General features: G+C 36.4%; 1 protein-coding gene across 2 annotated transcripts in view; it reads right to left on the reverse strand.

Annotated features, from left to right (window-relative positions):
- Positions 1–12,274, reverse strand: part of SMG1 (SMG1 phosphatidylinositol 3-kinase-related kinase) — a 99,458-nt gene that overhangs the window by 66,260 nt on the left and 20,924 nt on the right. Inside the window, exons 2-7 of one of the 2 annotated variants that reach the window (XM_010832641.1) lie at positions 9,626–9,684; positions 6,062–6,225; positions 5,392–5,547; positions 3,062–3,198; positions 1,916–1,974; positions 488–701 (exon numbers count right to left, since the gene is read on the reverse strand). In XM_010832641.1, the coding sequence (XP_010830943.1) occupies positions 488–701; positions 1,916–1,974; positions 3,062–3,198; positions 5,392–5,547; positions 6,062–6,225; positions 9,626–9,675 (780 nt within the window). In that variant the 5' untranslated portion in view covers positions 9,676–9,684. The remainder of the gene's footprint in view (positions 1–487; positions 702–1,915; positions 1,975–3,061; positions 3,199–5,391; positions 5,548–6,061; positions 6,226–9,625; positions 9,685–12,274) is intronic. The other variant, XM_010832640.1, reaches the window with a different exon arrangement.

A 12,274-nucleotide genomic window follows, 5' to 3' on the forward strand; every position in this document is an offset into this window, starting at 1 on the left:
GAATTATTTATAATTTGGCTCTAAATTAAATTGGGAATTATCTTTTAATAATTCAGATATACTATTATTTTATATAACTTGGAATAATAATTTTTAACATATTATCAAACCTAAAAAAAACCCAAAGTAAGTTGTGATGTTTAATTTTTATCTCCCTCAAAAAATGTGAACCCCCTTTGACCTGGCTTTCCTCATGCAGCTCCAATGTCTAAATCTGTAAATGATTCTAGTACTAGGCAAATTCAAAACAAAGCTTCTAAAAAGTGAAGACATAAAATTTTAAGTAACTTATTTTAAATCTACCTATAAAGTGTATTCTTTATATTCTTTACTCACATTCAGAAAGAGGCATTTTATTTACATTACATGTACTATCAGTAGATAACCCCTACCCTAAGATTCCTTTCTTCAAGCACTCCACCACAGATGTGTTACAGACACCGTTCTTCCCAAGCGCATCATCACTCCCCATCCTCCATATTCTTACCTGCATTACAGATGAAAAGGCTTTCTTTTCTCCTACAGTCTCTAGTGCTTTGTAGGTGGCACATAAGTAGAGGAGTTTAACTTCATCTTTTGCAGATGAGCTAAATTTGCTAAAAATCCATTTGAAGATCTTCTCAGCCTCATAGCTCAGAGATGCACAAAGAAGGCCAAGACAACAAGCTCCCTCCTGTCTCAACTCCTGAAGCAATTTGCTACTGTTTATTTTAATGCAAACAAAACAAAACAAACAAAATACACAAGAGGCTTAAGCTTTCAAAGATGACAAGAATAACATATCTTACAACAGAATGTGTTAAATGATTTAATTTTTATTCAGACTACACAAAAGGTTTAAGTTTTATCCATTCTAAGTATTCTGTCTTCTCTCTCCTATGGTACCTTTGTTAAAACTTTAAATTTTCTTTTATTTTAGAATCAATTATTTACAAATAGTAAAGAAAGGTTTAAATATACTAAAATTCAGACTTTGAATTCGATCTCAAACTATACTAACTGATCCATAGAAAAAGGCAGCAACAAATGATCAGACAAAGTGAAGTCGCTGAGTAGTGTCCAACTCTTTGCGACCCCATGGACGGTAGCCTACCAGGCTCCTCCGTCCATGGGATTTTCCAGGCAAGAATACTGGAGTGGGTTGCCATTTCCTTCTCCAGGGGATCTTCCCAATCCAGGGATTGAACCCAGGTCTACCACATTGCAGGCAGAGGCTTTAACCTCTGAGCCACCAGGGAAGCCCTAATATTCAGTATCTGAGGACTATAAAATAGGGAACAGTAATAGTTAAATATAATAAACTTAGAAGATTAACACTGATTTAAGTATTATATTAATCAGTAACTATACAAAATAAAACCATCCAAAAGCAATAAGATTCATGACATACTGAGATGAGTTTTGGATGCTTTCTAACACTGCAAGTCTTTGGGAATCACCATATGAAGAAATGACTGCACACCTCTGGGGAACCCCAGCAGCCCTGGAGACTAGATGGCTTTAATTCACTGTTGCCCAAAGGACACACCCTTTCACCTCTACTCTCGAAGCAGTTTCAAAATGCTCTAGTTTACAAAAGTTAACTGGATGCATTCATGCTTGCATTCAGAGTTTATGTCATTCTACAAGTCAGTGCTCAATTATTTAGTCATGTTGACAAATTAAAAAAAAAGAATGGCTCTCCCTTTCAAGTGGGTTCCATTTGTGTGTGTGTGTGCTCATTTGCTAAGTCCTGTCTGACTCTTTGCACCCCCACAGACTGTAACCTACCTGGATTCTATTTCAGTGGTAATTAAGGTTTAAATACTTTAACACAAAAAAAGATGGCAAGAGAACCCAGTGAAACATTAAAAATGTTATAAATGAAGTCAATAAGTTTATCTTCCTGTATACTTTTAAAATTTCTCTTACTTACCTTTCATTAAGCACATCATGTACAGCAGCCAAGATATTATCCAACTGCTTAACTAGCACCTTAAAAAAAATTTAATAAAAACTTCAGATTTCTATACTTTTAAGAATAACATTATGTACTTTTTCTTACTTCTGGTTCCCTCCAAATTGTAACTGGACCACACCTTACTTTTCTTATTATTCCCAGGTCCCAATTATATCAGGAGGGTCATAAGTTTCCTTTCAGATTCTGAAAGAAATTTATCCATAGGAAATATACAGCCATGATCATCAATGGGGGAAAAAACCAACAACTCTTTTATTTACTCTGAAATGCATTTTTAGAACAAAAGGTGAACTGATGGATAGAAGAAGAGGTAGAGACATATATGATAAAGTCATAAAGTGTTACAGTGTTAATGACAGAATTTAGATGCTATGATATTCACTGTAAAATTCTTTCAATTTACTATTTGAAATTTTTCATAATAAAATCAGGCAGGGGGGCCTGGAGGAAACCTGCTTTGAACCAAATGTCATTTGACTCACTACACCATTTTCATTAACTGCCTCCTGTTCTGTATCATGTTTTTAACAGTAGGAGACTTAGTTGTAGGGCAAAGAAATTTGCAACTGCTCCTGTACTTTATTCTTTTTTTCTGGCCAGGCCAAGTAGCTTGCAGAATCTCAGTTCCCTAACCAGGGACTAAACTCAGGTCAAGGCAATGAAAGCCCAGAATCCTAACCATGAGGCCACCAGGGAACTCCCTCCTGTACTTTAAAGAGTTTTTCCATTTATTTAGCCCTGGCCAAACTTACCCATGAGCAAATTATGTACCTCCTACTCCAGTTTCACTTATGAAAACAGAGAGATATTCTGTCCCAGAACACAGGATAAAAAAGTTCCAAGGACAACAGAATAAATATGTAAAAGGTCAAAAATACTTTATCACAGAAGTAACCAACACGGATCCAACATTTGTGGCTAAGTTACACATTAGGGGCATTAAGTTCAAGATGATCATAATATAGGCCAAATAATCTGGAATTCCCTATTATTTTTCCTTAGAAGCAAACCTTTTCCCTTCTTAAACTACTTCAGATAACGTTATCTAGTGTACTAAGGATATGTAAAACTGATCAATATTTCCAAACACACTATACTGACCAGCTTATTTTCTGGTTGCTGAATAAATTCTTTCAACTGCTTAACAGTAGCCAGTCTTCGGTCTCTGTCATCTTCCCGGGTGATCCTCCGAAGAAGATTCGACAGTCGAGACTCATCAGAATAAGACATCGATCGCTCTGTGAACATCAACATTGAGGATGAATCAGCACAGAAACTTAATAGCCCAAATATTTTAAAGTATATTAATAATCACAGTACACCAGACAATTAAAACAAAGCTCAATGAATGTTAAGTCGTATAACATTTTTTTTAATAACTATTTATTTTTGGCTGTGCTGGGTCTTTGCTGCCACAGGGGCTTTTTCTCTAGTTTCAGAGAGCAGAGGCGACTCTCGAGCTGTGGTGTGTGGGCTTGTCGTTACAGTGGCCTCTCGGTGTAGAGCTTGGGCTAGGGGCACAAGTTTCAGTCGCTGTGGCATGTGGGCTCCACATGGGCTCAGTACTTGCGGCTCCCAGGCTCTAGAGCACAGGCTCAGCAGTTGTGGCACAAGGGCTTAGTTGCTCCGCAGCACATGCAATCTTCCCAGACCAAGGATCAAACCCATGTCTCCTGCACTGGCAGGTGGATTCTTTACCACTAGGCCCAGCCGTAACATTTCTGTTCATCACTGTAAACCCAGCCCCAGCAGACTGCCAGGCACACAGCAGACCCCCCAAAAAGATAAACCTACACAGAAACCTCATTCCAGAGAACCAACTGACAGAGAAAAAAGAAAGGCTTAGAAATTATTCTCTTTAGATCTGTTCCAAACTGTTTTCAACATCCAGGTAAAGAGCACAGGTAAGAAACTTCAACAGGTTTAGAGATAAAGTCACTATCAGCCAGAAAGAGATTACATGCTTCTCTTTCTCACCTAAGTCTCCCATTGGAAGGGAGCCTCTTGTTACATCATCAGTTGCCTAGGACAAAGGTTTGGTGAACTTCAATCACACATTCAGTTCAACAAAAATTACCACCTATCATGTGCAAGGCATGCCGCCACAAGGAAAGTGGCAAATCAAAACTTTTCTTCCCTTTTTTAATGACAAGAACAAGCAGGAATGCTCAAACAATGTTGAACACTACTAATCAAGATGGCTTTAAATAAAGTGTTAAATTTTTCTTTTTAAATTTTCAACTGTGCAATTCATCATAATTAATGAATGTACATTAACACAAACCACATCAAACAGTCTGACAGTTCCATTTCTAAGGAATGAAAGGAAAAATGGTAATAAAGAAATTGTAACATCTGAGAGAAGGAAGAAGATTTTTTAAAAAGCCTTAGCCTATAGAGTCAGCAAGGATGACTGCTAAAATGTCTTTAGGTTACTAGTCAAGAAATCTAGGCTGTATTTACAATGCTGCCACTAGCAAACTGTACAACTCTGAGCCTGCGAGGGGGAGCTAGACTAAATTAACTTTAGAGTCACTTCTTAACTCTACCATACCTAATTCTTAAGACTTTAAATACCATTGTAATTAGCCTCCAATTAAAATAAATAAATTTAAATTTAAAAAATTTGAACAATGAAAAAAAAAAAAGACTTCAAATACTTTTAAGAGATAATTTCAGCCTATGACTTAGTCATTCCACTTTAGAAAAATTTATCTAAAAGAAATCACTTTTTTTTAAAGCTGCATGCAAAATAAAAAAGCTCTATACAAAAATGTTCACCAAGATACACAACATACACACACACTCCCCTCACTGGGAAAAAATGGTTATAAAGTAAAGGTCCAAACAGTAATTATATCCAACAAAGAGTATAAATCAGAAATCTTGACTTCTTAATCAGCTTTACCAAGAAAATTAATTTCTCTTTCAGAAAAAAGACCATTACCTCTAATCCTATGAATGTTCAAGACACTTTACCCATTCAATGAGGCTTGTGTTTTAAAGCACGAAGCAGTAACTGTGTGCTTAACTTTAGAAAAGGGCCCAGTCCCTTTACTAGAGTCAAACAGAACTCTAGAACTCTAGGGGCCTACCCTCACCCTAGAGTTGAAGGACTTGCTGCAGAAGAGTCTATTATACACTATATGTTCAATATCTACTGTAACCAGGAAAATCCTTTCTTAAAAATCTTATCCAGTCTCCTAATTTTAAGAGAATTATTTTTAAAAGTATTAAAAACCTTTCTGGTAGGAATTTATGTTAGGGAACAGTTGAGAGGAAAAAGAATGCAAACAATTATCACCAACACATGTTTCTCAACTCAGTAAGCTGACCAAGTCACAGATGCGCAAGGCACTGGCAGGAAACGAGGCATTTAGGAGATGTCTCAGGGGAGGCATGTGCGATGGTCCCAGGTCACCCAGTCTTACCCTGTGATTTCCTCATGTCTTTGATGGCTAACGCACGACTGCCATGCTGAATACTGGTAAACTCAGGGCTGGTCACATTGTTAACCCTCAGCTCTTGCCCCAACGACTTCCGACCATAAGTATTTTCCCCAGATCCTCCATTGACACTGTAGCCACCTAAAAATAGCAACATTTACATTATTTCAATGGGCTCTTTGTTTCACTCCATCAATTCCCGATAGTTCAGGTCCTTCTGACTCAATCTGCAGCTCAACCAGCCTTTGCTTCTACTCTTTCTCTGTGATGCATGCCTTGATTTCATTTTGTTATCTTCAGTGGAAGATCAGATTTTGCACTTGAAAACTTTTTAGAAGTCCAGAGGAGAGACAGTAGTCAGGAAAGACTTTAGCCTCAGTGATAATACTGTATTTTGGGGGCAAGAAAATTGCACTTATGTATTTTACTGCATGTGTAAAAAGTATATTTAAATTTATAATTAAGGGGTAAACTTTCAAAAAAATGTTTCAAGAACAGCACTGTACTTAGTAATTATAAACATATTAGAAGAAAAGAAGGGGAGAGAGGGAAAGAAAGGGAAGGAGGAGGAAAAGGAGAAATAGGTACGTTAAAACACACACACACACACACACAAAAGCATGCCTCTGGCAATAAGGAAACATATAATATATACCCTTTTCGTCATTCTGTATGTCAGCATGGATTCTGGTATCATCATGCCTTTGCCGAGACACCACAGCTGAATTTGAAGGCTGCAGTCCATAAGAGGAAGACCCACCCCTATCTCTGGATGAAGAGTATTTTAAATTATCTGGGTCGGCTGATGCACTATCAGTTCTGCAAAGAGAGAAGGGTATAAAGTTACAACTTTAAAAAAACATTTTGATAACGCAAATCGACAATCTTTCTTCTATACAAGCCTCTATCTTCTCATTGCTATTATACAAAAGCACTCCAATATCTAATAAGAAGCCTTTCAACCAGGAAGAGATGGAAAAATGGGTGAAACACCAGCTTTTCAGTCCCTTCTACTATCTAAAGATTCATTCAGAAATATGAATAACTTCCAGGAATAGGGTGGCCAACTCAACACCTAAACTGGTTTTAGCACTGAGAGTTCCATGTCCTGTGAACCCCCTTAGTCCCAGGAAAACTGAGGTAGCTGGTCACCATGGTGGTCCAGCGTTCTTTTCATGTAACTTGATAAAAGGAATAGTTGTTTCTAAATCGCCTTCTCTCATAAGAAGGTTAACCAGTGGAAAGTTAGTCTTCTCAGTCATAAAAATAAAAAACACTAGCAACATATCAGGCAGGAGCAAAGTGTTACCAAATTATTTTTAAACTACTGCCTAATGGCAATGTGGCACTCTGTCTCTCTCACCTAAATTAGTAACTTGATTATTTGGTGGCAAAATAGATTACAGCACGAAATCTGAAAGCATGCTCAGTAGGGTATTAGGAAAGAACACAGCTGAAAAATAAGATTATTTTAATGTATGGTAATACTGAGGACTTCATTATTAATAGATATTCTTTATACAAGCAATATCTATTAATAATAAAGACTGATTTTATCTATTACTTTAGCTATTTTATCTAATTTTATATAATATATATAATATCTATTTTATCTAATATTTTATCTATTAAAATTATAAAAAGTGAGGAAAATAAAAGCAAGGTATCCAAGGAATCCAATAAAGTTGAAGGTTGCAGTCCATAATCTATTTAAAATTCAAATGTTACCTAGAATAATCCCAGGTATCTGGGTATTAATAAACAAGTGGCACAGTTCCAAGGTAAAATCAGTATGCTTATCTAAGGATCATCTCTATGCCACAATGGCCCTATCAGTAAAATAGGAAGCTAAACTCTGTAATTTCTCATGAACCTTATTCTTTCTTCAATCAACTATCAAGAAATAAGGTATCATGGCAACATATGAAAAATATGAAGAAAAATGCTCCTCTAATACTGATATTTGTTTGGACAGGAACGACCTTCTTGGGGAAAAAATAAATTATTCTTATGGTACTTACTAAAACACTTCTGCACTATAATTTTTTGGTGACATTATCTGAGGACATTAAGGACACTGGCAAGAGCAGAAACTTAGCTGTTTCTCAACCCCATTCCCCGCCCCATGTATAAAAAAGGACCCAGTGTCTGTGTATTTTATCTAGAGTTTATCATCCTTTCCTTGTCCCCACCCACAAGAATACTAAATATGAAAAAGTTGCATAGGCTCATACATCCTGATCTGAACCTACTGCAACCACTGTCACTATAGACTGTAGACAAATAGGTTCAATTAAAATTGGACACCTCCATGGCACACAAGTCTAAATCATTCCTGCTGCTGCTGCTAAATCGCATCAGTCGTGTCCGACTCTGTGCGACCCCATAGACGGCAGCCCACCAGGCTCTTCCGTCCCTGGGATTCTCCAGGCAAGAACACTGGAGGCTCTGAATCTGAAACTTGATAAAAATTTATAACACTAGCATACTAACTAAACATATAACTAAGGTTCCATAATGCAGTATATTCTTCAAACATTCAGAGTTCACTCAACAAAGCTTAGAACTTCCAACATATGAAAAAATCAAATCTATGGAATTTTTTTAAAATGTATGAGAATATTTTGTAAGTGTAGTAAGTCTACAAGCATTTAAATGCCTTTACCACTAAATGAAGCAGAAGAACTCCTTAAAACTTACATAATGACCTGCCCCATGTATCTAAAAGTAGCATACTCAATGAGCACCTATAATAAACTATAACATACCACTTCTAAAAGGGAATTGAAAAATAAGAGAATCAATAAGCTTTAATGATTTGGGCAGACTTTAAACTTGTCTGTATGTATGGCACCTAACACAACCTAGAAAAGGAAACTCGCAAATGAATAAAACAATTCTGAAACATCAAGATAATTAAAGCCTTATCAATATTTAAATAAATATTAAAATACTCTGGATTTCTAGTGTCCATTATGCTTAATATAGATTACATATACTACTCTTACTATGAAGAGTTAAATATTTGTATCTCTTTCTGGTGACACAGCAGTAAACACAAAGCAATAGAGAATATGGGTTAAAAAAAGATCGAGGCTCAAATCTCAGCTCCAGCACTGGAAAGGTACATGTGACTTTGCACAAGGAAGTTAACTGCCAAGCCTCTGATGTCTGCTGCATAAAATGGGGATAATACCTATAGATTATGTGATGTTTTTATAAGACTTATGAAAGATAACAAGTTCTTAAAGCTAAGTAGCTTACAAGGTACACTCAAAGTCAATAGGTCCATAATACTAAATATATTCAAGGTTTCCAGTCTAACAGATAAATATAAATCATTAATGAACATATGAATACAATCAAAACAAGTTTTTATACTCAGTATACAATAAACTGATTTTAACTTCTTCATTGAAAAAATTAAGCAATCTACTGCTACCAAGAAAAGAAATCCATTTCTACTTAGGAATCATACAAACAAACAAAAAAACAGACCAAATCTCCCAATTTGTTAGAAACAAAATCTCATTAATATATACACAGAGTATATACACAAATAAACACAGAGACTTTTCTCCCCAGAATTTGAGTTTTCAGAAATATAATGAAAAATTCACTAGAGTAGAACTACTGTCTCAGAAATGTCTAAAAACTCCCTGGTTTCCAGGTTCTTTAAATATAAACCGATCAAACTACTTCTAACCAGAATGCAAGTTATAGATATTCTGAACCCAAAGACAAAAAATGGTTCAGCATTTATATGAAATCTTTCTTTTTGTAAGATCTAGACAGCTTAGTTCTCAAAAAGTCAATATCAGGCAGTTAGCATCAACAGGATCATCCCAGTCCAATAAATAGAAAACTGTTAAGAATGGAAATAAGCACTTAAAATGAGGCAATCAAAGGGAGCTAAAAAGAAAATGCAGATTGATCTCAAAGAGGCAGGCATAAATGTTAAGCTAGTTGTAAGGGCTGAAAAAACTATCATCTGCCAGAATTAGTATCTCAATTTAGTGATAAAAGAAAATGTATTTGTTAAGACTAAGTAACCTAGCTAGGACCCAAAAATACCTCCACAGCCCCTTTAATACTCTAAAAATATTATGGAGAGAGAGGGAAAAAAAAAAAAGAAATGCATAAATTCCCCAAAATGATTAAACTGAAGTTAAAGCCTGATGTACATGCCACATGAGAGGTAAGTTTCTAAAGCTCATACCTCAAAAATCGCATACTGTATAATATGGAGCCTTTGTGATGTTTTTGCATCAAGTCAATCTGTAAGACAGTAGTTACAATATTAGTGAGGACACTGGGTTAAAACATTTGTTTTCCAAACATGAAGCAAAGATCATTCATGGGTTAGGTGCTTTTAGTTGCACTGCGGCCTTCTAGGGTTCATATGCTGAAGCAAAAACTGAGATGGAATGCCACTCTCTGCCTTAGAGGACAGAGGCTTGAGGTGGCAGCGAAAAAATTTTTAGAACCAAAGAGAATTTAAATGTTAACTATAACATACAAATCACATGCAAATACAGTTACCACTCATTTTAGTTACCTATTATCAATATACAGAAAATGTAATAAATCAGAGAGATTATTCATTTTCACTGACCCCAGCCCTGAGATCTCACATCAACAAACTACCGAGTGTTAGGGATAGTGTCACCCCTAAATGTGGTTTTATAGTCCAGTTCTTGTAAGCATTATGAAAAGCAACTAAGGTGGGGGGGAATCAGCCTGGAAAGGTGAAGACAAGGAATTCTCTATCAGAAAATGTCTCCATAAAGCACCCCAAAATGACTTGATGCAAACACCACACCTAGCGGTGCCCCCAGGAAGAGCATGATACTGCTTCAGGTAGTTTTTAACCAGGCTTATTAAGGGATTTCACTCGAATGGTGAGATCTAATTTGTAGTGAGGATCAAGTAGGAAATGAGATCTGCACTAAAGCCAATGAGGTGGGAATGCATTAATTCTCTGAAGCAGTGGCACTCAAAGACAGAGAGCATCACTATCACAAAGAAGTTGCAGAATATGCTGTTTTTCATACTAACAGTTCATACCACTAAAAATTTACCTTTTGAAAATAAATTCAAGGTTATCCCTGTGATGTCTCTTACTCACCTGGATTCAGACATACTTTTAAGAGAAAATATGAAACTATGCATAACTCTGAGACTTGAGTACATCACACTTTCACATGAGAGACAATGCTCTGAAATATGAATCTGTGGCTAAAAAATTAAGTTGGCAGGCTCAGGGACTTCATTATATGAAATGCCACAGGAGAAAATAGTTAAGTTCAAATTTAATAAAACAGAATTGAACCACCATGCCAAAATTAAAAATTATAAATGAGTTTACCTCAGTTTTACTATAATGAAATATTAACAGTTAATATTTCTTGATGAAACTTCCTTAGGTACTTAATAAGAATTAAGTATTAAATACCAAATTTTAATTACCTATTTATGGGTTCTTTAGTAATCAACTTTTAATATCAATCAAACCTTAATTAATTTTTGCAGTCTCAAAATACAAAAATATATTTACTGTCGTAAAAGTGTAAAGAATTTCACCTTGCCCAAAGAGAGGCCTGAGCTTACCCCTCAACCGCTGGAAGAAGTCTAAACACTTGGAATATAATGCCTAATAAGAGTGTCCCTGTCCACCTGGAAACTGGGTCACACCAGAAAGTAAAACTATGGGATTTATGGTAAGGCCTTTGAATCACATGGATCAACTCAACCTTTAGTAGGGCTGAAAACCTAAGTTCATGCATGTGAGCAACTGATCATGGACCCCATGAGAACTCTGGACACCAAGGTTGGGCTGGGCTTCCATGTTTGGTAACATTCCATACGTATTATCAGAAATCAATACCAGGAAACAGGGAGAAGCTGTGAGTTTGGAAGTAACTGAGACTCTGCCCTATGTACCTTTACCCTTGTTGATTTTAATCTGTATCCTTTAGCCACAATAAACTGCAACCATGAGTACAACAGCTTTCAATGAGACTTTAAGCCCTTCTAGTGAACCATCCAACCCAAGAGTGGTCTAGAGGACCCCCAAACTTGCAACTGCTATCAGAAGTAAGGGTGGTCTTATGGACATGTTCCTTCTAACTCTGCATCTATACTTAAAATCACTGAATATACTCTAATGCAAAATTTAAAAGGTTGTAAATTTTGTTTTTATGTAATATCTTTAGCAAAACATAGTTTTCAACTTCAATATAGTTTATATCCCTTCCAAGGAATCTCAAACACCATCTATGTGACAGACCTCTAAACCATATTAACCAAAAAGGACAAAGTAAGTAACTACGTAGGTACTCCATCAGAGTTCAGCCTTTGCTTCATGTGCATCTACACTCTGTCTTCAGTGTAAACATTGCTGAATACGCCATTCCTATGTAGCCTTCTGCCTGCAACTGAGTCTTCAATGCAGCCCATGACTCCCTGGCTGGGGTTCTGCTTTTCCAAAACAGCTGTCAAACTTTCTGCACCTTTCTCTTTCCCCCAGTACTATCACTGATAAAGATTCCATGAGTGATCTAAAGCAGCACAGCTAATTAGCTAATTAAAGGCAGAGTAAGAATGCAAACTCAGTCCAAGTTCTTCAACACTCCACCACTGCCTGCCAACCTCCTTCCAACAATCCACAAGTTTACCTGGGTCTCACACAGAGCCCTTCTTCCCATCACACTCACACAATGGAACAAGTAAACCTCCTATCTACAGAACCGTCTGGATCCATACATTCCCCTATCTTCTGAGGTATGCCTTGCATCTCCAGCTTTCCTACTGCTCATCACATCATCAACAAACACAATCAGGTCTTTCCTCTTCAAAAAAAAAAAAA

This window comes from Bison bison, unplaced genomic scaffold, assembly GCF_000754665.1.
Source record: "Bison bison bison isolate TAMUID 2011002044 unplaced genomic scaffold, Bison_UMD1.0 scf7180017861855, whole genome shotgun sequence".
NCBI classification, from domain to species: Eukaryota; Metazoa; Chordata; class Mammalia; order Artiodactyla; family Bovidae; genus Bison; species Bison bison.